The sequence below is a fragment of the Homalodisca vitripennis genome, chromosome 4 (genome assembly GCF_021130785.1).
Source record: "Homalodisca vitripennis isolate AUS2020 chromosome 4, UT_GWSS_2.1, whole genome shotgun sequence".
NCBI lineage: Eukaryota > Metazoa > Arthropoda > Insecta > Hemiptera > Cicadellidae > Homalodisca > Homalodisca vitripennis.
This window is the reverse complement of record NC_060210.1, coordinates 181,422,889-181,449,626: the sequence shown is the minus strand read 5'-3', so window position 1 is coordinate 181,449,626 and position 26,738 is coordinate 181,422,889. Positions and strand designations below refer to the sequence as shown.

Genomic DNA, 26,738 nt, shown 5'->3' with positions numbered 1-26,738 from the left:
TAAAAACCAACCAACCTAAATGCAGTAGAATCTTTTCATAGTATATATTGTTACTTTGAAGAGAAAGAGTTTTTCTACAGATCTACTGTTTATTACAGTAATTTATTATTTTTTTGTTGAAAATGAAATTTGTTGCCAGGAAACAGTGAATAAAGAAACTAACACAAGATTGTAAAATCAATGCAAAATTTATTACAAACTGAAGAGATAGACAATTTTATAACAACAAATACATTTATACATGTACATGTTTTGTTTTTAAGAAACTTTGACAGAACTTACAATGTTTTAGTTGGCTAATGAAGCCAATAAATAGCGTACTATATGAAATATAGGCCTTTTCATGGTGGCGGCAAGTGATTGTTCATTTTTGTCGAAAGTTTATAACTGTTTTGAATGTTATAATTGATGTAATTATAATTATTATATATAAAAATGTTCAGCATATATTTCTGCGCCTATTTAATATATAATAACATGTGTTACGATGATAAATTATGAAAAATATCGAAACGAGTCTTTTGCCACGTCTAGGGTTAATAAATATTATTGTTGTACAAAGCTCGAGAGCTGGTAATACATTGAACACTGAAAATGTAAGGACATTTAGTGTAATTAAATATGAATGTTGTTGTATTAAAAGAATTGACTAATGTCACTCCTTAACCAAGATCATTTTTTGGACCTAGACCCTCACCAATTCCCTCCCCCCCCATCATAGAGACTGAACCCTCTTTAACAATAATGCTTGTAAAAATGAAAACATAATTACTATCTTCCATCAAAATATGCAGTACCTCCCTTCAAGAATTAATTTTATAGAAATTGCTCTGAACTGAACCTGGGAATTGTAGCTCTCACAGAGCACAGTTTGAATCAATATGAAATTACTTGATTAAATATAAATAATTATTCAAACAGTTCCTTTTATTGCCATACAAAAACTACAAGGGGAGGACTAATGATTCTGGTAAAAATGGGTATTACAAATAAAAATATTCAACTTTCCTCAAAAGAACATTTGACTGTTGAAAAGAATTTGAGTGTTGCATCTTAGAAATTAAGTTTGAAAAATTCCCAATAATATTGGTCTATTTATGTAGATCACCAAAACATTGTCTGACTTGAACGTTTTAAACTTTATCAATTTCTAAATATTTAAAATAAAAAGTACAAAAATATTATTGTAGCTGGTGATATTACTATTAATACTTTAAATGAGAATTTGACACTAAACAGTTTTAGAAACATATTTCAACATGGTTTATACCACATAGTTGATTTCCCAACTCGTGTCACTAGCACATCAGTATCGCCAATTGACAATTTCATAACAAATATTGAAAAAGTTTGTAAAGGTTGAGGGGGGGGGTCATAACTGCAATATCCGACCATGATGGTATATTGACGGAGGTTGGTAATGTCAGCAATGTTTTTATTAACACGAAATATAGAGAGAAAGTAAGAAAATTTAATGAAAGTAATATTAAAAAATTCTTAAAATTTTTAGAATCTGAGAATTGGCTTGATGTATACATGTTTAATGTAGATGATAAGCACAATACATTTCATGATATCTTTTTCAATTATTTTAATTTTAGTTTTCCCAAAGTGTCTGTTTTAAAACATGTTAAGATTAAAAAAAAATTAATGGATTTCAGAGGATATAAAAATAGAAAGAGATAATTTAATAAACTTTGAGAAAGTTAAGAGAGAAAACAACAATTTTTAAATTAAAAAACTTAGAACAAAAAACAGAATCTTAGGGAAAATATTTTAGTAGCTAAAAAATTGTTTTTTGACAACAAAATCAAATCCTCTTCCAACATTATTAGAACAACCTGGAATCTGATCAATTTGGAACCAGGGCAAACTAAAAAAGTAAATAAAAAATAATAATTTTGTCATACTTAATAAAAAAGGTATTTTAAAAAATAAGCATACTGAGGTGTGTGTGCAATGCTTTTAATGATTTTTTCATAGATATAGTTGATGGTCAAATATTACCTAATGTAAATAAGAGTTTGCAAAGAGTTCATTTACTTTACTTCAAATAATCTGTGTGGAAAACATAATTTTCAAAGGTTAAATTATGTCAATTAACGGACGATAAAATTGAACAAATTATCTCTTTATTCGCAAATAAATATTTAGCAGGTCTCAATGAAATACCAATGGTAACTATAAAAAGAGCCAAAAAATATTTGAAAAAACCGTCAACGCATGTTATTAATTCATCATTAATAACAGGAAAGTTTCCCTACATATTAAAGATTGCTACGATAATTCCAATTTACAAAAAAGAATACCCTCAAGTCTGTGAAAGCTATAGACCTGTGTCATTATTACCAGTATTTTCCAAAATATTGAGAGAGTTGTAAATGAACAAATTTAAAACTATTTACAGGTGAACGATAAGTTTGATGACAACCAACATGGGTTTAGACCAGGCAAATCTACGGTTATTGCCATGGTAGATTTTATACAAAATATTATTGAGGGAATTGATAAAGGAAGCAAACATTTAGGAATATTCAGGATTTAACCCGAGCATTTGATAGTGTAGCTTATGATAAACTAATGAATGTTCTGTCAGATTTTGGAATTGAAAATAAAGAATTAATTGGTTTAGGTCTTATTTGACTAATCGTAAACAGCATATAGAACTAACATATACAAATAATGAAAATAGAAATAAATATTTATCTAAACAAACAGTTATCAAATACGGTGTTTCCCAAGGCTCAATATTGGGACCTTTGCTATATAACAGGACTACCACACATAATTATAGAAAATAACTTTTATTTATATGCTGATGACACAAATCTTGTTTAGGGAAAAGATCCAAAAATAGTTGGAAAACTGCTATTATCTCTCTAAACTCGATTAATTCTTTTTTAAGTGAAAAGAACCTTTTTCCAAATCCCAATAAAACTAAATTCATACAATTTAAAACGTATAAATCCAATTTTAAGTTTGACAATCAAAATATATCAGAAGTAGGAGAATCAAAAGTTTTGGGCTTATTAATTGATAAAAGTTTAAGTTGGAATCAACATTGACAATCTGTCACGAACAAAATATCTTCTGGACTATATGCCCTCAAAAAAATGTCAAAAATACGCAACCAAAACACTTTGAAACAAATTTACTTTGCATTAATACATTCCCATATTAGTTATGGAATAAGTGTCTATGATGCAACTTTAAAAACCATCTTGACATATTCCTAAAAATACAAAAAAAAGCAATTAGGACAATACTAAATTTAAAGTGGAAATAAACTGTAAAACATCTGTTTTTTAAGCTAAAAATATTAACAATTTACAATCAGTATATTTATTTGAAACAGTAACATACACAACATATAATACAAAGGCCAATCCCGTAAACTCATGAGTGTAATACCAGGAATAGGTTAGTTCTTGAGAATCATAACTTGTGAAACTACACCACTACTACCTTATACAAAATAGAGAAATGGTATGGTATAAAATGGTGAAATTGAGCCATTTTTCGGTCCAGGACGTTGTCCACAAAAGGGTGCACAAAGCCCCTATTCTGACTCGATGTCTGGCTTGCGTCTTGTGTATACAAGCAACAGTGGAATTATATCAAATGAAACAACCTACATGGGCTCAAAATTTTTGTTTTTCATACACTCTGAAATTAGAAACATAGAAGAAAAACATCTTTTCAAACAAAATCTTAAAATATACTTTACGAAACATGCTTTTTATTCACTTGAAGAGTTTTTTTGACAGATAGAGCAAAATTCAGTGATTGTCTAGGCTTATTTTATGTTATTGCATTTCATTTGATTTATTGGTTAAATAATATTCTTAAACTATGTAAATTTAGAATTTAAGTTTGTTTTATTGTACTAGAATAATACTGTACACTGACACTATTCAATCTGTATTTTTACATGAGTGATGAATAAATATATTTGAATTTGAATAGGTACAAAATATATTAACCCTTCCCACACCGTAGACGGATATATTTGAATGATAGACTTTAACCTAAACTTGATTATATCTGAAAGTATGCATTGCGTTTCTTGAGGTTTTTTTTAGTTCACATAAAAACCTTTGAATTGGCAGGTGCACACTCCGTGCTTGACGGAAATATCACGGTTGACTAGGAAGTATTTTTAGATGACCTAAAGTCTGCGGCATTGGGAGAGGGTGCCCTTTGTCTAGCTCCATCCACCTCTTCGTCTGCACTGCGTGTCCTAACCAAATCAACCAAGAATCATAATCAAATATATCTCTTGTCTGGTGTTGGTGTGTATTACTGCTTCGTTGGTTGCTATAAGTGTGTCTACTATGTATCTCGTTATTTTTCTTCATCATGTGAAAGTATTGTAATTACATTAATTTTGTATCTTGTTTTTTTGGGGTGAAAAGGAAAGTCTGATAAGATGATAGACCTTATTTACGAAACCTTGGGTAAGAAAATGCTCTCTAATAAGTAGTAGTTTATATAATTTTTCAGTTTTATCAGATTGTAACATGAATTTGAATTTAAATCAAATCAACAATATGGTAAATAGTTATTTTTGGATTGTTATCAATAAATATCCTTATTTTAACTAAAATTCACAGTTTTATATTTTTTGTGTTTACCTCTTAAAGCATAGAGTTATAATAAAAATTAGTTTTGAACTTAAAGAAAAATATATTTTATAGTTGTCTCTGCGTTAAAGTAAAATTATGGAACTGATTAATGCCATGCAAAGGGTTAAGTTTTAAAAAGTTCTTGTAACAAGGTTCTCAAGTTACGAAGGATAAGTAAATATAAACTATACAAAATTAGAAACATTTTAATTTTTTGCTTGGTTTATTAATTCAAGCGTTAAACAAATTAACCTTTAAAACGAAAATATTAGTTACAATCAACGTAGTGTTAAAATTAAACAAGATTATATAGGAAAATTTCTGTTGTTTTGGTCCAATCTTCAAGTAGATGCTTTAGCTGCTTGCCGCCTTTTTACATCCCAGTTGTAGACTCTAGCCATATTTACTTCGGTGGTAGTGAACTGATCCCTGAAATAGCAAAATATATATTCAGCAATAAATTACACTTTATTTAACTCTGGATCTGGCAGTTGAAATTCCTATTATGGCAGGCACTATTTTGCTAGTTGTTCATTCAAACGTATGTTGAATGTTTATTATTGAATTAAAATATACAATATTATATATTTTCTTTTTCAGTATGAAACCAGGAATACATGCAGTTTTATAACGAACAGTTGGATTAATTCTTTTAAGTCTTTGTTTTTTTATTATAAGTGAAAAAAATTAAAAGTAAAACAAAAATATCCAAAAGTGCCTTATAAAAAATAGAAATAATGTTTTTATTACTTTTCAAAATATAAAAAATGTCTTAAAAAAGGTTTTTTTATGCAAAACATCCCAAAAATATCCACTTCCCCCAAATTTGTAAATTGTTTTTGGTAAATAGTAAAATGTTTTTTTTTTTTTAATTACACATTCTAACATTTTAAGATATTTTTTGTATTCTTACTATATTTTGGGACTTTTTCTGTTGTAGAACATAAAAGTTCTGAAAATAAAAATATTTTTTCTCATTTTATACTTTCACATTTAAAAGTGTTTGTTGCAAATCCTAAGAAGTGTTTTTTCACTAAATAAAAGTTGTAAAAAACACACAATATACCATCAGAAATGCTTAAAATTAAGTAAATTTTTTATAATAAAAACTCATTGTGTAATACTAATTATCTAAGTTCACCTGGCTTATTCACTAGGTCACTCATGGTGTTCAATAAATAAAAAATAACAGTATTAGCAATCTAGACGTAGGCCTAGGTATAGCGATTTTTATATCACAATTTAGCCTACAGACCTGTGATTGTCACTAAATTATTGTACAATAAATGAATCACAAATAACCATTGTTCAAGGTATAGTTTATAAGTACAAGCTTAGAATTCACAAATAAAATTTAGAATACACAATGAGAAATGCTGGTGCATCAACATGGTCGTCTCAAAATTATAAAGTTTAATCATAAAATAAACACTATAATTTACTTATTCCTTGAAGATATCTGTACCACTTGAGGGCAAATTTCACAAGGGAAAGTTTGATACTAACAAAACTCTAATAATATTATGATAAACAACAAAATACCAGAAACTAGTGAAACTAGTTGTCTAACATTACAGAAATGTCGCATACAATGGTTGCGTCGAAGGTCTTTCTTTGCAACATATATCAACGGACAGATGTTGAAGCAGATGATCTTGTTGAGAAAAAAATTCTGAACTCAGTGATGTAGCCAAACTCATTCCTAAACAAAATTCCCTGCAGCAAAAGTATAGGGAAAAAGTCCCTTTTTTCAAGTTCTCTTTAAGTGCGTGACCAGACACTGCAAATCAACATTTGTATTGCAACTTTATAATTTCAGTGCATACTTATTACACATTATTATTCAATAAACTATACATCAAATTAATATGTGAAACATCCCGATTATTTGGTTTAATATTTGCTCTACTAAGTTTTATTTTCTATAGCAAAATTTTGATTAAATAAATGACTGCAAAATCCACTAGTGAATAGTCGTTCAACATTGGGGAAAAGTTTTTTAGGGACTAGTCACTAGTCGTCTAACAGATGGAGGATTAACTCATTTTACATTTTCATAAGTTCAGAATAATTGAAGGGAGATTGAGACAATCTGCCCTCTAGTCTTTAACAACCACTTTGCGATCTATGCTCGCTTTCCTAGTATTGTGTATTTTTCAGCAATTTGACTGAAGTAGCATTTGTAGACTATATTATATTGTCATGCCATTTCTCATACAATATAACCTGTGTTAACTCTATGTCAAAATATTTTAATAACTGTTTGTTTTCTGTTGTTTTTGTTCACTTTTCTCCCTAATTGACAAGACATTCAGTACCCATGGTTTTTTTCTTGGTTGGCAAACACCATTATCCTTTTAGTGTCATACTTTGCAGTACAGTTTGTCTTATAATGCTATGTTACTTTGCATAGTGTTCGTAGAGCAAGTACTAAGAGATTTTTTAAAATTTTTATTTAACAATACCAAAAATCATACTTATTTTTTTATTAAACTTACCAAATATTTCTAAAATAATCAATATATCATAACTGTTGTAATTATTTTGAGTGTATATTTCCAGAAAAATTAATTTAAAAGTATTTCTTTTTCACTCTTGAGAAGTGGCACATAAATAATAATATTGATGTCATAATGAAAATATCTTTCACTGAGAATAACTTACACTCGTTTTTACTCAGAATTCGCTTAAGTACATTTTAATGTAAGAGTTGACCTCTGACAGGAATGAGTGGCACAAAAAGTGACCTAGTACCATTAGTTTTTCTTGTTAACAATTAAATTTTTAAGTGATTAGGGTAATAATAAACATTAAAAAATAAAAAGATAAATAAATCTAGAGAATTTAGTAATAATCAGAATAAGAAACCAAGTCAACTAAATTGAATTACAATATTTTTTTAATAGCAAGGCACATTTACTTTAATTCATCTATTCTTACAATCATAAAAAATACATAGATCTCTTTACACACATGAAAAACTACATTTTCATTAAGTTGTTTAAAGTTCTATGAATAATAAATACAAAAAAGATCTTTTCTAAAATAGAAATTGGATTATTTACTCATATCAGTCGTACTATAGAGGTTATTTAACAATTGTATACTTTTATTCCAGTAATCCATAATCTTTTATAATCTGACAGGGTTCTGGTCATGTATGTGTTAGGTTATTGAGAGTCTACTGTACATTGTAAAAGCTTCATTATTATTGGAATTCTTTAATTAATTTAAAAACAAATACTCCAATAATAATACAATATTTATTTGTGGGAGGATTTTGGTTTTCAATGAAAATATCATCAGACCCACATCTGAAATCAAAGTCTACTGAGCTTTCTCTATACACAATAATGAAAAAACTCTACAATAATTAAATTGGATACAATTCCTTAAATCTAAAATTCAATATGTATTACCTAAGAAAATCTAAGTCGTGTTCCACGTGACTTAAATTCTTTTTTGCAGTTTCGATATTCTTTACCAGGAGAGCCATAGCATCATCAAGGGTATACTCCAACATAACATTGGCCTAAAACAGATAGAAAATTGTCAATGAATGGACTAAATATTGATAAAATAAACCATTATTTTAATAGTCAGAATCATTTTAAGCCAAATTCAACCCAGTTTACTTCTTTTACTTGCATAATACATGAAAATAATCAAACATAAATAATACCACAAAATACAGAGTATTTCAAAAAGGACTTTACAACTTTAAAAACTCATATGAATTTATTCAAAAAAGGTACAATGGTGGTTTTAGTGTTGTTTTAAAAAAGAGAAACACATGAAGTTTTGATTTGTGTAGTTTGTCAGTGTAGAATCGTACTAGTGGCAGTTACGTTAATGATGGCTGCTTTTACTAAACCGGAGCATGCTAGCTGTGTTTTGGTTTGAAGAATCAAAGTCGGTGACAACAGTTCAGTGTAGTTTCAGTGAAGTACGCTAAAGATCCTCCAAATATGCATACAATTTATGAGTGGTACATATGTTTTATAGAAATAGAGTGATCAGTAAAACATAAGAAATCATCAGGTTGTCCAAGCACATCTCACAAAATCGTTAAGCAAGTGAGACAAAGTTTTGTCAACAGCCCTCGGAAATTGACCCAGCATGGACCTTGTGAGGTGCAAGTCCCACATACGACGGTTTGGCGTTTGTTTAGAAAACATTTTCATTTGAAACCGTAAAAGATTGCCACTTTTACAAGCAATTAAAGACACTGATAAGATTGCCCAGAAGAACTGTGCGGATATGTTAAATCGATTGGATAATCATGAACATGTCTTGGGCAACATAATCTTTTTTGACGAGTCAACTTTTCAGTTAAATGCAAGGTTAACAACACACATAACTGCCAAATTCTAATTTGGGGCAGTGAAAATCCACATGCACATGCTCGTGATAGCCCTAAGCTGAAAGTGTTTTGTACATTGAGCAAGAAAAAAATGTACGGCCCCTTTTTTTCCAAGAGAGAACCATCAATGGGATAGTGTACCAGGATATGTTGCAACAATTTTGGATACCAGAGATTGATAAGGATGGCGGCGCACGACATGTTTACTTCATGCACGATGGCGCACCACCATATTATCTGACTGGCGTCTAGGAATTTCTCAATGACCGCTTTCCTGGTCAATGGAATGGTCTTGCTGCGCCATTGCATGACCCCCAACATATATAACAGTTCCTCAGACCTGATATCGCTAGACTTTTTCTTCAGGGGCTTCATCAGTGTATGTACCTCCTTTACCTACCACTCTATCAGAACTTAGAGCGAGAATTTAAACCGCCGCTGAGCATGTTACACTTGCAATGCTAGTGCGACTTTGGAAAAAAATCTACTACTGATGGGATGTCTGCCGGATAACCAACAGAAGCCACATAGAACATCTTTAGTTTACGGTAAAGAAACTTCATGTGTTTTCTTTTAAAACAACACTTAAACCAGCACTGTAAGTTTTTGAATAAATTTATATGAATTTTTAAGTCCTTTTTGAAGCACCCTGTATTGCTTGGTAGTAAACGTTCCATTAATGTGTTTGACTATTTCTAATAAAACTAACTAAATAAAGATTTTTTACTAACCCACTATCTCTCCATTCCCATGGTAACATAGGACCATACTCATTGACATTATTTCAACAGTTTCATACTGATAATACACTGACTTGCCCAATTCTGACAAATCAGCCTCAAATAGTACTAAATGTAAATTTTAACTGTGCCACAATTGGTATTTCAAAACCGACTAAAAAAAAAAAAAAAAAAATTGTTATGGAACACCTATATTTTCTTGCAATGCTTGATATAGGACATTTTAAAACATTATAGTTCTTGTCAATTTTCCTTTTAATTTACTTCTTTAGAAGTTACAGCGTATTAGTTTATAAAAATTAATTGTTTTGACATGTTTAAGAAGCATTCTGTGAGAAATTAAAAAACAGAAAAAACAAATGGCATTATTGTTAAGGGAACTATTAGTGTCTTATCTAGGTTCAGTAATAAAACCATAGTGTAATTATTAAATTGCTAACATGAGTATAAACATTGAATACTCCAAAAATAATGACTTCCATTACCAACAACCAAGTCAGATCTTATGGGGAAGCTTTATGATATTTGAAGCATCGCAGATAAAGCGGTAAAACTGTACACACCAATACTGTACATAAACACCTAATTTTTTATGGAAATACACTACTTTTCATCATATCACAGGACAAGTAATACATCAAACTAAAGACAACAGTAGTGGCGGTACTGTACTATATTTGTCAATGTCTATGGTTTACATATGCTTTTTTTCTTCAAAGAATGCTGCCAAGTGCGAGTCTTGTGATGTATTGTCTGTCTGCTGTTATAGTTGCAATATTGCTAGTGCTGTTTAGTACTTGTTTTGTTTTTTATGATGGCAAGTTTAAGTGAACAATGTGCAGCTATGAAATTTTGTTTTCTACTCAGTAAAAATGCTGCAGAAACTCTTTTACTTAATGTTAAAAACAACTTACCAAGCTTTGGGAAAACTCAAGTGTACGAATAGTTTGCTAAAAAAAAAATGGTGACATGTTAATTGATGACAACCCTTGTTCTCAATGTCCATCAACTGCCCGAATCGACAAAAATATTGAAAAAGTTCCACAGCTTGTGCTCACAGACCGTCAACAGACAGTTGATGAACTGTCAAAGATTAATGGGTTATCTTGGAGCTCAGTTCAGCAAATTTTAACTAAAGATTTGGGAATGAAAAGATTTGCTGCCAAGTTTGTTCCTCGGGTTTTGACTGACAATCAAAAGGAACATCGAGTTCAAACATGTTGTGTTTTAAAACAATAGCATGAAACTGATCCAGATTTTCTGACAAAGTTCATGGTATTATATTAACATTAAAACAGTTTCAGCAGCATTTTTACCGAGTAGAAAACAAAATTTTACAGCTGCATGTTGTTCACTTAAACTTGTCATCATACAAAAAGAAACAAGAACAAAACAGCACTAGCAAAAACAATCACTGCAGATGAATAGAACAAGCCAGATTGATAATAGGCGGCACTGCCTTGGCTATGAGTTGGGCTATCCACACCTAATAGCATAAATGCATATTACACAAGCTCTTCCCACGGCAATGCTATTCCGGTTTCTTTTGGGTACCCCCTTGTATAATATAAGTTATCTTCAATATTTTTATCAAGAGGGGTGTTATAACCCTCCGAACACCCCCTCCCCAGTCTATATAAAACATTACTAGATACTTAATTATTGTTGGTTTTGAGTGGACATTTTTTCTTATTTCAAGACTGAAAGGGATTTGTAGTTTGAGATTTCTTCTATATCCCATAGAACACAGGAATGTTTGTCTACTTACAAGACTAACAGGTGAGATATCTGCATTCCTGTTGAAAGCCACAAATTTGTGAGCCAAAGAAACATACAATAAAGAAGATTTCATTTTGTTTTAATGACGATAGCTGACACCTTAGGATGATGTCTAAAACTTTAGTTACTGAAAATAAAAATGTACAATTAAAAACTGATTAAACATAAAAAAGTCATATGTAGCCTTTCTATATTACTCAGTAATAATTTTCAAGCTCCATTCATTCTGGAAAAAACATTTACTATTATTTGATTTTAAAATAATATTCTCATGAGTCTTCACACACAATAAAAACTCCAGGCAGGTTGTGCCATGAGAAATGTGTGAGCCAGGGCAAAATGGCAATGCTGGAAGAACTGTGATGTGGCAATGCTGGAGTAGCTATTTATTATAGTAAACAGCCTATACGCCTGGAACTACCTTACAATATCACACACACACACACACAATTTATCTTCATAAATATTACACAGGCACACAATGAAAACTACAGTTTATAAAGTCACCCCAGGGATGCAGAATATGTTTGACCACCCAAAATTTCCCCAACACTACTTTTGATTAATAGATTCCTGGTACAGTGCCTGACTGCAATATAGTTAGTTAGGCCTACTAATTAAATCTGGAAGTTTAATAGCATTTCAATAAAGTTTCTTTATTTATTGGTATCGGTAAAAAAGAAAATCATTCAAGTAATACAGTGTTACTTATGTTAAATATGAAATTATAAATTAAAGAAATCTAACCTGAATCTACATACATATTTTACTTGAACACAAATAAAACAGAATTATGAAATAGATTTTCTGTTCGTCCATTTCATCTCCCCTTTTCCTAGTTTTAGTTTTAGCAACGCTCTTAACAATATCTATCGTTCAAGAGCTAGATAAGTTCTCAGAGCTCTTAAGTTTAGGTGGTAATTGGTTCCACGAGATAAGGACAGTAAAAAATTGTAGTATCAAATAAGATAGGCTATTGCATTGTGTTTGTGAACGCATGGATGATATAAACATTCTCTATATTATATAACAAAATTATTGTAAAAACTGTGTGAATATTGTAAACATTTTATTTAAAATGTATAAATTCAAAGAAAATACATTTTCACAAAACTAAACTCATTAAAATAAGAGTATTAAAAAAGATGTATCCGAATATTTAGTAAAAATACCCATATTTTAAAAGTAACAAATTTAAAAGAAAACATACAGTCCTAACGTGTACTGACGCCTAGTCTGCGGTCTCATGTGGTGACAGTCAGTAAAGTCAGGATGACTGCACTCGTGATAAGTGCGCAGTGATGCCAGCAAAGCAGACACTGACTGACTCATTCACACAGAGACCAGAGAGTGGATGAGATGGCCAATGGTGTCTGCAAGGCTCCTGGTTTTAGTTAATCTGCCACACAGATCACTGGGTTATTTGACAAACTTTTGTCTAATTTACGCTTTTACGATTTTTAAAATTTTATTTATGTTTTGTTCTTTAAAATTTCTCAGAATTTCCCTGAATTAAATAAAATCAATGTTTTATTTGATCATACGTTTTCTTCACCCATCAGTAACCACTCCATAAATTGTCATAAGAGCGGTCTTAGGGATTGTGATTCCTAACTTGGTGGTCAGAGAATTACATTTTACTATGTTAGTAAAGTGGTTTCATACATGTATTGTTGTTTTCTTCTTTAATATCTTTGGTTAGAGGATAACCGCAGTTCCAAACCTTTATTGATTCATTAATCAGATTTTGACGCAAGTTGTTGCTCCCATCACTGGAAAGTTTTTGACATGTTATGTTCAACTCTAGCTTACTCTAGCTTTTAGAAAAATACATATTATTACTTACGCCCAACCAAAGACAAACTTTATCTGTTGGCGGAACCACAGCTTTCATATATACTTGATCTGAAAGTAAAAACTGAGCCTCAAAGTCCTCTGGTGAGTTTTGTTGTTTTTGCAGCATCTTAATCATTTTCAAAGAATGCTCCAAATCTGGAATCTGCAACCTTAACCTAAGAAACAAAAAATAATATAATATGAACAAGAGTTGGTTAGGAATTTTGTATCAGAAACCTTGTAACTAAACAGGAATTTAAGTTCACGGACAGCAGGATAATTTATTTACTTTTGCATGTGACACACTGCACGACAACAAAAGCACATTATGTGGATGATCAGTGACCCCTTACATAGACTTCTCATGAAGAGTCAGTAGATCTTGCATAACCATAGGTCAAGTAGTACATCATTTTAGTGACCCAGAACCTTCACTGGTATCTACTACACCTCCAATGTAGGTTTATCAAATTATTATTATAAATCTTCAACAACAAACATTTTCCATTTTATAAAATGAACCAACTTTATATTTTTCAATAAAATATGCAAGATTTGGATAATTGTAAATGTTTTGTGCTTTTGTAAAATTTATTTCAATTTATTACTTAATAGTTAATCAATATTCTAGAAGCACTTTTTGAGGAAAAGGGCTACATTAAATCAACAAACTGAGTTTGTAACAAAATAGAACACCTGTGTTACTTGAGAGTTGTACAGAAACTCTATATGAAAATTATTATGGTGTGTTTATAAAAAAACCAAATTTTCAATATTTAATTATGATTAACTGAAAATAGATATTATAACGAAATAGAATATCATAACTAATTTAATTTTATGTTAAAATTTAAAAAAATCAGAATTTGATGTATAAAGGGGTAATTTTCCAACAAGAATAATTAGATTCAACTTAATGTGTACTGACATTTTTATAGGAACATTGAAAGATCACTGGACTGTCAGGTCATAAATAGGATAGATGTATAGTATTTTATATATGAAAGTCATATTTAAAAAATTTACTATCGACACTTATTTAGGACATACAAATCTTAAAAATAGTACGTAACTAATAAAATTTCCCCAAACACACACATATAAAAGGTCTGTAAATTAATTAATGAGGCCAGGTTTTTGTTTTTTTTTTATATTTACAGTTCCATATTGTCACTTTCAAAATAACTTCCTTCTGTAGCCACACAGCACTGGAGATGGTTCTTCCACTCCTCATAGCAGTGCTGGAACTCAGATACTGGAATAACCTTCAGCTAGTCGGTCACAGCCTTCTGAATGCTTTCGACTGTCACAAAATGAGTTCTCTTGTAGATGTCGAAACATCTAAATCATGAGCACACCTTTCTGCTCATATAATGTTAGTTAAGGTTTGACTGTAGGAGTACGTGTGGGACAAGTATATGAAATAGATATAAATTTAATTTTAAAAGGAGTGAAATTATTCATTAACATTTACAATAAAAATTTCTTTTGGTTTGAACTGCTCATATAATGTTAGTTAAGGTTTGACTGTAGGAGTACATGTGGGACAAGTATATGAAATAGATATAAATTTAATTTTAAAAGGAGTGAAATTATTCATTAACATTTACAATAAAAATTTCTTTTGGTTTGAACTGCTCATATAATGTTAGTTAAGGTTTGACTGTAGGAGTACATGTGGGACAAGTATATGAAATAGATATAAATTTAATTTTAAAAGGAGTGAAATTATTCATTAACATTTACAATAAAAATTTCTTTTGGTTTGAACTGCTCATATAATGTTAGTTAAGGTTTGACTGTAGGAGTACATGTGGGACAAGTATATGAAATAGATATAAATTTAATTTTAAAAGGAGTGAAATTATTCATTAACATTTACAATAAAAATTTCTTTTGGTTTGAACTGCTCATATAATGTTAGTTAAGGTTTGACTGTAGGAGTACATGTGGGACAAGTATATGAAATAGATATAAATTTAATTTTAAAAGGAGTGAAATTATTCATTAACATTTACAATAAAAATTTCTTTTGGTTTGAACCTTCGTTAATTTATATAAAAATTGTTATTGTGAGGATTGGCTTACTATTCCTGTTATGATACGTCAGATGTCATTTACTATAGAATTTAAACAAAGAAATAAAAAATAATTAAATATTGCCTTTGTAGCAGTTTTTCATTGCTCGAAAACACAGATAATAATACGTTTTCTAAAATGAAACCTAGCTAGATTGATTTACAGACAAATATTTTTGTGAATTGGAGTATATATATACTCCACATGATATAATAGAACTTCAGACTGTTTTTCAATAAGTATTATTGTAATCTCCCATGAAATATTAATTTATAAGCTATTATAAGTGCTACAAGACAAATATTTTTGCTGATGGTAAAAATTGTTACTTGGATTGCTAACTTAGGATAGTATGATAATTATTTTTAGAAAGAAATTGGAATATATATACTCGAAGTTGATTGTAACAAGTGACCGAGTTTGGTTAAAAAAATTCGGCATTGGTTACATTATTGAGCTTATAGTCATTATTTTTTTTAAAGGCAGTTTATTTTTATGAACATAATTTAAAACTATAGTATTTAACACCACTTTGACTCAGTTATGTAAACAGATTTTGTTTATCTGCTGTGACTGGTGCAGACACGTTCGAACGAGTCTTCAGACTGCCGAGGGCAATGTTGCGAATATCATGCTCACGCCTTTAAGTGCAAGAACATGTACTAAACACAGTAAACTAAATATTATTTTAATAATGATAATAATATTAATTAATAGTTAATAATAACATTAGACCATTTCCCATCAGCTTTTTTCATATAAGCTCTGGGCCTCCCATGGCAGGTTTAACAATGAATAATTTAACTATAAAATTGCAGTTTAGTAGTAAAGCACCTTTTTTTCATTTTTACAGACACAAAACTTGGCTGTAAATAATTTGCTTTTTACGTCTAGATGCAGAAATAAACAAGCTTAAATTTAATATAACTCCCATAATTTTAGCTCTATTAGTAAGTTTGTGGTTAACATTCACTTTTTTATCAGAGAGTACCAACCAGACAGTTTGTCGACTGACAGTGTCGCACAGTGTCTAATAATTTTATATACATGAAATTAAATGTGATGACAAAATGTATGATCTTATAGTATCATTGAAAAAGAATATTCTTAACACGGTAAGCTGATTTTCAAAATGCTATATATTTTTTTCACAGTTAGTTCTTTCTCGCTTTTATTGCAATTGTGCAAGAGCTTTTCTTTAACAGCGTTGCATTTTCTCTGCTTGTTTCGCAAGATGCGACAAATTCAATCACAGTTTAAACCCTGCTATAAAATTATTTTTACTAATAGTCACCTTATATAATAATAGTCAATAAAGAATATCTGAGCTTTTTTCAACTCACCTTTTTCTTTTGGAGGCTAAGTTCAATTCCATAAATTTATATTTGCTGTGTTGTTCATCTAACTTTTTTAATACTGTATCTACAGCTCCACTATTCTCAGGCAAAGCCATAAAGGCATCAACATCATCCTGAAACAATTATTGTTAAAAATTTCAAGCTTTTAGTTTACAATTACTATGAGGGCCATTCAGACAGTAAACTCTATATCCTACACACTTAACATAGCTATGGTGGGAGAGGTTAATTCCTATCCAAACCCTGTCTGATCACTGTGTGGGATGTAGAGGGGGTCCTTTGTTTGAAGTTTGTTTTTGACAATGAAAGGATTGTGAAGGAAACAGGATTTTTCTGGATATTTGCCATCGTTCAGTGATATAAAAAATCAGTAACACTACATTTCGAGATCTGCGATCTGATCTCTTCTTCAGGTAAATAACTAACCTAACACATAATTACAAACTAGGTTAAAATAAACAAATCACACCAGAGAGTTGTGACACGCGTAAGTCAGGAATCACAACTACCATGTTGTGTGTCAACTTTACTAACTCTACAGCATGCATGCAATACAAAATTAAACACAACACTAATTATTAAAACTGAACAACAGAATACAGGTCACAATAGGTCTGCATTCATCGACTAACCGCCTATGACTGACCAGAGGCCAGAGGCAAATGGCGATTGTCACGACAGAAACAAAGTTGGCAAAAAACAAAGAAAAACAGAAGTGAGCCGATCTCAAAACGAACCTGTAAGTGGGTTGTACACCAATTATTGTACCAATGTGCACTTCAGGTCAAAGAAGATTCAGTTGTAATAGAGATTAGGCTTTTTGAGCACTAATTGTTTTCTATTACTTGCCAAAATGTGTGCTTTAATCAATTCAGCCAAGTGTTTAGTGTGCTATGATTCAATGTGTGATATTTGGCAGTTGCAATTCACATAGAACTTTATACAGAGTACGAATTAATGATGATAAGTGATGGAGTTGTTCGGGAATAGGTTCACTTGTTTAAAAGTGACCAAACAAACTTCCAAGATGAAGAAAGAAGTAGCCTGGGGTCACATCTATTTTGGGATTCAAAAGGAATCTTGATGGTGGAATTCAAGGAATATAGTACAACTATCAATGTGGATATGTATACTGCAACACTGCAAACCAATAACAAGTGATTCAAAACAAATATCAAGTGCTTTCATTTTTTTGCACGTGAACACTCATATACACGATACTCAGAAAACTATAAACCTTTGGGACAGTTCAACGGGAATATTTTTAGGCATCAACCTAAAAGCCCAGTTTTGGCTCTCAGCATCTTTAGAATTATAAGTTCAAAGATAAAGTAAAAAATTTACAGACAGTTTTTTTTGTAGAAATTTCTAAGTCTGTAGATATATATGATAGGTATTTAGATGTTCATGGAAACAATGTATATAATAAAATTGTTTTACCTACTTATATTTGATATATGTACAAAAAAGTAGATTAATTTCTGAATGGCCCTCGTACATATGCTTAAATGTAAGATATCCTGGCCTCAACACTGTGTTCCAATGTTTAATTAATAGTAAGTAGGTGTGGAACTTTTAATTTATTAAATTAGTTAGATAAATTATCTTAATCAGAAACCAGTTGTAATTCCTCCACTATTGGCTGAGAATTAATGTTCACAGACTGAATGTAGGCTATTCAGAATCATGTTGCCAATTTCTCATCTGTCTGTCTGTATATCCACAAAACACCTCTATAATAAATGAGCTATAGACTTAAAATATGGATGAAACCTCATTTCTATATATGTGGGATTGGGTTCTATTATGATGCATGTCGTTCCATGTGATTTTACTTTGGAATGTTAGCAAAGCCTATTATTAAGGATGATATCTCAAAAAACAAGCTGAGCTGATGGCTTTAAATTTTGCATGAAACTTCATTTCTACAGACTCGATTGAGTTCGATGTTGAGCATTCCTCTACGGGTTTTGGCTGAGCATTAATAGCTTATCACTCCAGGAGATATCTTGAGGGTAAATGAAACTATAGACTTGATATTTTGCATGAAACATTATTTCTACGAGATTGAGTTCAAGAGGGTGCATGTCCCTTTATATAATAATTCTCATTCTATCTTTACCAAAGCCTGCTACAGGGCTTCTGGTCTGATTTATTTGTATCTTGTTTTATACATACAATATTAAGTATACAGGTTTATTTCTCAGTTTACAATGTTAAAGTTAAAGTTACAATGTTATAAAAAACTGAGATATATCGGAGAGAACTCTTTTCATATTAAAAAAAATAATTTTAAATCTAAATATAATTTTCGAAATGAAATATCTGATGCAAGTTTTTCTTAAAAAAATATATATAAAAAAATATTTATAAGTCTGTTAGTTGTTTTTTTTAGACTGAATCACAATTTATTCAGTAAATAATTTTTCTACCTCTGCTCACAAAAAAATTAAATATTTGTTGGGAAATTGTTATATTTTAGTACTTTAATTAAGTTTTTATGCTAGTTAATGGTGTATGATATGAATAAAGTATTTTTGGATTGAATTGGGTAGTGTTACTTGGAACAAGTTTATTGAAGGTTTTTGAGACAAAACCAATTAACCAAGGCCTTAAACTTATAGGAACTCGATGCATAATTTTTACTAAGAAATTCTTCTCTCTTGATAAATACATTACGTTATTGTGTTTCTTTGAATGAATTGCTTAAAAAGGTTTAGACCTTGGAACTATTAGAAAGGAAAATATGGATTATAAAAGTTGTTGATACATTTGATATAATTGTAGTTTTTACTTACAACAAAATTTGCTTCTGGAATACCAGCATACGACTTCTTAGGTCCGTCTTCTGTGGTATCCTTATCGCCTTCCATTTCTAGGAGACCAGAATTTTCCTGTAGCTCAAGGAGAAATCCAAGGATTTTTTAAAAAACCAATACCACCTTTCAACAGATCTGTAAATTTGGCACATATCAACACTGCTGAAAAATATACTAGTTGAAGTGAAACTATTGACAGTAAAATACTAGAGCTCAAGATAACCCAATATTTATTACACATTATTGAAAGTCTAATTGTATTTTACACTTTCAAATGGATTTTCTTCAAGTTATATTTCAAAATTCAAAGGCGTCATGGAAAACCTTATACATATTTAATTATTCACATTTTCATAATTGCCCATGCAAGTGATTCTGAAATTCTGAACTAATTTGAGTATTTATCACTCTCAATAAAAATTGTTCAGATCTCTGAGTATTTTTTTTTTAATTGGAGGTTATTTTTGTGTCTACATCAGTCCAATTCTCAGATAAATACTACATTTTCAAATTAAACGATATTTGATTGTTATTAATATATATATTTTTTTGACTTTCTTTGTTTACTAAAAAGCATGATTCTGTTTACTAAAAAGGTGCTTTCAAAGAATTGTCTATCTCTGTCTAGTATCATAACTATGGGAGTAGATTCGAATGCTATATGTTTGCTTCTGTATGTACAACTAAACAAAAATACAGTGAGGGGACAGGAACCATCTAAACATAAAAAAATATGGTAACCTAGAGCTGAAATCGATAAATTATTTTGAGATAAAAGTATAACCAAGAAATATCCAAGACAAATATTTACATAGTGCACACAGTTGGCTGTGAAAGTCCTGACATTAAATTAGACCCTCTTGATAAAAAATAATTTCATGAATAAAAAAATATACATAGATATTCCTTCCATTTAGAATCGAAATAGTCTTTATGGCTCAATTAGAAGAAGGTAGGTTTTGTGACAGCTGAAATGATATTACTTTATTCACATGCAATTAACATGCACTCAATATCTTGAAAACTGTTCCAAGATACAAAAAAGTGTATACAAAAATAAGTTCAGGAACTGGAATAAGCATTCCAGAATACTTTTTCATTAGCTTCACAAATAACAGAGTTAACTTTTTTAAAGTTTGAACGACCACTATGAGCATTCTAAAATATAATTTTTTTCCTCTTATTCACATTAAAACTGTATACAATATAAATTTATGTAATAATACTTGATTGGGTATAAAGTAAATAATTTACTGTTTTTTGAGTTTTTTGTTTTTGTTTAGGCCTACCATTAGCTAGCTAACTACAAAAATAAGAAATAATTTTACAGTCAGAAACATTTTCAGTATCTTATTTTAGTTTGCAATAGTACAAAATTTGATATTTATTGGCTGAATAATATGGATAAAAACAATACACAACACAATTACCTGTATAACGACACCGCTGGAGTGACCTAACTCTCATGATCCCTAGTGGGGCTTATAAGTGCAGTTCTAGGGAGGTCCAATCATGAGAGGAATAACAGTGACCAAAAAACAAGCTAGCATAGCCTAAGAGCTGAGGCTTAAAAGAGAATAAAAATAAATCAATAAAAAACTGCAGTTCAAACACTGAAATTACATCCATGTTGACAACTTTGATCCTCTCCTTTTACTATCCCTCCTACAGGTGTGAAACTGCCAATGGATTCCACCAAGGATTTCTGTCCCATTTCCCCTCACTTCCCCCACCATTCTTCATAGCCAGTTACTTACCAAAGAGAGAGAAGATATGGCAGTTGACAGTCATAGCAAACCTAAACTATAAACTTGTATGTGAATGTAATCTGTATGGTAAATAAAACAATCTGTGGATTTGCACTTGTATCATATGACGTTATGTAGTATATAATGTACTTTCACTGATAAATGTGTCTTGATGAAGCCATTTTGTATTTCTGAGAAAAATGTAAGTTTTGACCTTCTAGATATAGATCTATGATTATGAATTCATTGGTAGCCTAATAAAAAAATGCTCAGCGCCTAGAACCGAAGTAGTATGTCATTTATACTTTTCACATGGTATATTGTATCTTGCTGGATCGGTTTTTGTATTTCTGAGAAAAAGTTAAGTTCGGACTGTCTACCTGCAAAACTTGAAGATTTTGAACTCATTTTTAGCCTAATAAAAAATTTTTCAGACCATAAATCTGGATGTATTATAGTCATTATTAGTGTATATTATGAATATTCATGTGGTATATGTGTCATGCTTATGCCATTTTGTATTTTTGAAAAAAGTAAAGTTTGGAATGTCTTAATTGAAAATTATCATAACTAATTTAAGTAGCAACCTAAATTAGTAGGTTAACAATAAATTGTTTTGTTGCCGGCAGCTGTTCTACTCCCGTCTGTACGCCGATGACCATACTATCCGCCATTACTGACTGTCAGTGGAGCACGCATTGTGCCTTTGGGAAGTGTTCTTGCGTTGTCATTCCTTATACAAACAGTTGTAAAAAGTTATTGTTATCATGTTTTAGGTGTTACAATCAAGTTTTTATTGTTTCTTTTCTGTTATGTAATTAAGGCTCATCACCAAGACGATTCTGATTATGACGATTTTGTTGCTAAAGTTTTGAATGCTACGTTTTCTAGTGCTTATTATGAACTTATAAACTAATCAAGATCAGCATATTAAATACTTTATTTGTTTTCTTTTCCTTGTACATAGTTTTAATATTTTTCATCACATGTAGGCCTATTTGATTACTCTGTAACCTGAATTTAATTTTTATTGAAATATTCCATTATGAAAAAATGTGATTATTTTAATGTAAGTATTACATTAATGTAAAATTTATTTTTTGTTGTGTGTTATTAGTCATTAGGAATGAATAAAAAAAAAAGGTTTAAGGAATTTTCATTTTTTCACCTTAAATGAGCGTAATCTAAAAAAAATACTCGTACCAGTAAGATTAAATGCCGGGGCGGCAAATCACGAATTTGACGTTACCAACGTATTCTGCTCACCCTCCTGAACAAAAAATATATATAGTACTATGGGGTGCAAATGACAAATAACATGATTTTAGGGGGTATATTGATAAGTGGTTAAGTTCCTAATGTTTTAATGTTCAGTTTGTGTGCTGTGTCTGGATAATCTGTTTACTTGAATATTATCTGCGGCCGGGACTGATAGCAGCCTGATAACGTACCTGTTATCTGAGTTCTCCGGGGCATGGGTCAGTTCTACACAAGATATCGTGTTCAGTAGGTCGGATTGAGTGAGTGCGTTTACAATGATGAATCAACCATCCACTAGTTCAACCAACCCTAGTGAATTGTGTGTGTCGGAGTGTTTCGTAGGGCACGTAAAGAGTTTACGTTTTAACCGAAACGAAATTATCTCTTTTTTAATTGAACATGGAATTTTTAAAAATGAGTGTATGTGTTCGTCGTGCGGTCGAGTGGTGTTTTTAAACCGGGAGACTTTGTCGTTTCGTTGTGATGGACGACTTTTTTGTTGCTGCTGCTCAGCTGTATCTGCCAACACACTAATGGTATGTGTTCTCTGATCCATCTATATTTTTGAGTTTTTCATGATTTATTTTGTTTTTTAACTTTACATAATTGCCTTTGCATTACATTTCAATTTATATTTTTGATCAGCCCCTCTAGTATTTTATATTTTACTGATAGGTACTATCTCGAGGGATGTTTTTCTTTTATTGACATCAGCGCGGGCTTGATTGATTGTTGGTGCTGCCGAAGCCCGCGCTGATGGCCGGAGGCACTCGTAATTAATTTTTTTCTCGTAATTAAGAAAAACATTATTTATTTTGATCAAAATTCTGCTCATTTCTGTATTATTTTTCATTTAAGTTTGCAAAGATGGCGGCGCAACCGATGACGTCATCACGAGGTTCAATCATTGGCCACAAAAGGTCACGTGACGCTAGACGTGGATGTAGAACATGGAGATATTACTGAAAAGTTATTTCATTTTTCATTTTCTAGAACTTCGTTATTTCTCATTTCCACCCCATCAAACCTTATACTTTTTTGTTCTATATGACAATTACAATAAGTTTTTAACGCAAAACTCGTATTTTTCCGCCCCGGCCGTTAATATGATAATTACCAAAATACTAAATTTATATCGGCTTTCAAAGGGTTAATGTTTACAGAATTTACAGTTGTCAGGGACTAAAAACTCACTGAAAAAAATAAAAATATCTATTACAGGAAATTATTGTTAAAAGTTGTTTTAGATTGTTTTATGTATCGTGGGTGAAGTAAATTTTATATGATATTACTATTGTAAATACATACACTAACCTCCAAAGAGTGATTTCAGAGAGTACACTATATGCATGGGCTTATAGATACAGCTCAGTAAAATTTAACAAAATGGTTTGTTGATTCTCCAAAATTTAAAAATGATTTTTTACTTATAATAGTTTCAAAGGACAAAACAGATAGTTTGGTTCTTTAAGTATAGCCCGATTATTACAGTACTTAAAACCCTAAAGAAACAGGTTAAACCATATAACTGAATATTTAAGATATAATTTTAAGGGATATTTAGGTATTGAATCGTAAATAAAAATCAAATTTGAGCCCAAATTTAACGGTGTACAATGGTATTCTTCGACAAAATTTATAAATATAGCATTAACGGTTGAAATTAAACACATCTATTACCTACTTACCTCAATCCTAACCTCAATTCTTCAGTAAAAGAAAGGAATCAAACATCAAACCATTAAACACACAATGGAGTAAAGATTAATAACCACATACAACATAGAGAAATGTCACATTCAAACGACGTTTATCATAACCTACATTACCTTTTACGCCACAGCTTCAAGTGTACATTTAAGGCCACAGACAAAACCTTTTAATAGGATTTTATCATATTCCATAATATATTTCTTTATTTATGAAACAAGCCCCATCATAAAAAAACAATACATTTCAATGTATAAGTAAGTAGCAACAGTTTTATGACAACAGAATTTCGGATATTTGCTATCGTTATATGTTACAAAAGGTATAACACAACATTTCAAGGAATGAAACCTATCCTCTTCATCATGTGGAAGTTATATTAATACATACAAACGAAAATAAAGAACAGAAAGAAGGAAAAGAAAAGGGAGGTTCAAACATACCCTAAAGCTGTTTGGGTTCCAGTCCAGGCGTTGTCACTGCATTGGATGCAAGTCCTGAGCACAAATCACAAGTATGAGAATCACGCATCACACCAGCACGAGCACAGTCTACGGTGGGATAGTTACAAGAGTGTCGAATGCCGATGTCGGTTCTTTCATCGGCACCGCGTAGTGTCTTCTGACACTAACAATGGGATATGAAGGCGATGGTCATTAGGGGAAGGGGTAAAAGCAAACCGCTTCCAACTTTTGGTCCAAGGTCTTAGTGTCATGGTGTATATATGAATTTTGTTCGTTGAGGGTTGTTTAATCGTTTTATCTATTTAAGTTTCCTAGTTAGTTCTTTTTTAAATATTGGTACCCACAGTGGTCTAACCTCAACCGAAGGTTGACTTAGCGGTTTGACAGCTAATTTTATTGCATGAAGCCTCAATAAGTTTGCGCTGGAAAAAATTGTCCTCGCGGAGTATAATGATGGCTTTATGTGATGATTTTCAGACCAGCAATGTTCAGCAATTTTATACTGTTCCTCTAGTCTTTTTTCTTATTGTCTGTGTTTTTTTAATTTTCATATTTAGTGGTCTTTTTGTATTCCCTACTACAAGAACCTACTGTAAACACAGTTTTTTTTTTATTCAAACAGGAATGCAAACAATACAAGGGAAACCTAAAACGTGTGTGACACAAAAAATAAGTGAACTAAAACATCGGTCTCATAATTTGCTAATAAAAATAAGAATATAACAGGTTAAAAAAGTAATAATTATAAATAACCTGAGACACCAATAGATTGATAGTAATAAATATCCTAGTATAAGGAATGTATGTAAATGTGAAGGGGAATAATAAATTTATGTATGCAATACGATAAATACATAGGTACCGATATAAAGAACCTACAATAACATAATACAGGTTTATGTTAATGTAAATACTATCGGAGCGATATATTGTCGGGATTTGAATTTCAAAAAGAAATGGAAGATTAGTCAGTACAATGCACCATTCAATAATTTGTGAATGCAAAGATATCACATTTCCTTTTAAATTTCGCCATTAGGATTGGAATTCAAAGAGAGATCTTAAAAATTAACGGGTGTCTTAAGGTATTCATATCTAATCTCTAACTGTATGAGTAAGTATTGGATATGGATAAATATTCAAAGATTGGTGCTATTCGTATTTTAATAAGTGTACAGTTAATAATTATAACGTTGATGGGGATTGAAAGTTCCTAGTCAAGCTGTACAATGGTTTCATAAGTAAATTGGCTTTTTTACATGCGTGATTATCACTTCAAGGGTGTCGAGTTTTGTGTTCACGCACGTAGTGTCCTTCAACAAGCACGCAGGAGTATACTGGACCGAATCGAAAATGCTTAAAAATATGAATATTATAAATACATTTTATGAAATGTAGATTCGTTTGTTCCTTTATTCCCTTAATTTATGTGAGAGCACTTATCTAATAGTTAAGAGTAATAATTACAACAATTATTATACTTTGTGGATAATGAGGATACAACGAGTGAATCTTGCGAATAGCAGTTAAGAACCGGATAACTCTTTTCTACGAACGAGCAAGTTTGACTGTTATACATCGGTTTGCAAGATAACTACAGATCTATAAAAGTAGATAATCCGTAATTCCATAACTCTATTTTTAATTTCAATTTTTACATTACAACTAGGAAGATACGTTAAGTGTCGGATAACAGGACTCTGTCGACGAACAGTATGTGTATGATATGAAGACAGAGTAATAAGGCTGCTGAACTTGTAATGGCTGAGGGAGAGATGGTGCAAGCCTTTAGACCTCTGGTTAAGGGGTATGTGACACCTTATAGATAGGTAATTGACTAGTTATAGCAAATCGTACATTCTTAAAGAGGTTGGAATGTGCTGAAACCATCTCGTTTACTACGTGCACAGACAATGGATACGTTTCTATAGAAACGTATCCATTGTCTGTGCTACGT

The 26,738-nt window shown here is 31.0% G+C and overlaps 1 protein-coding gene across 2 annotated transcripts; it reads right to left on the bottom strand.

Annotated features, from left to right (window-relative positions):
• Nucleotides 1-4,815: 4,815 nt before the first annotated feature.
• Nucleotides 4,816-24,369, bottom strand: LOC124360724 (prefoldin subunit 3). Of its 2 annotated transcripts, none has more exons than XM_046814570.1 (6): nucleotides 24,296-24,369; nucleotides 19,579-19,734; nucleotides 16,766-16,893; nucleotides 13,354-13,519; nucleotides 8,045-8,157; nucleotides 4,816-5,054 (listed from the first exon to the last, which is right to left on the bottom strand). In XM_046814570.1, exons 2-6 carry the CDS (start codon nucleotides 19,651-19,653, stop codon nucleotides 4,967-4,969), a joined length of 570 nt encoding a protein of 189 aa, XP_046670526.1. In that variant the 5' UTR covers nucleotides 19,654-19,734; nucleotides 24,296-24,369; the 3' UTR covers nucleotides 4,816-4,966. The 2 variants fall into 2 exon arrangements, with proteins under 2 accessions (XP_046670526.1, XP_046670527.1); XM_046814571.1 differs by lacking the exon at nucleotides 24,296-24,369 and adding an exon at nucleotides 23,922-23,946.
• Nucleotides 24,370-26,738: the final 2,369 nt, after the last annotated feature.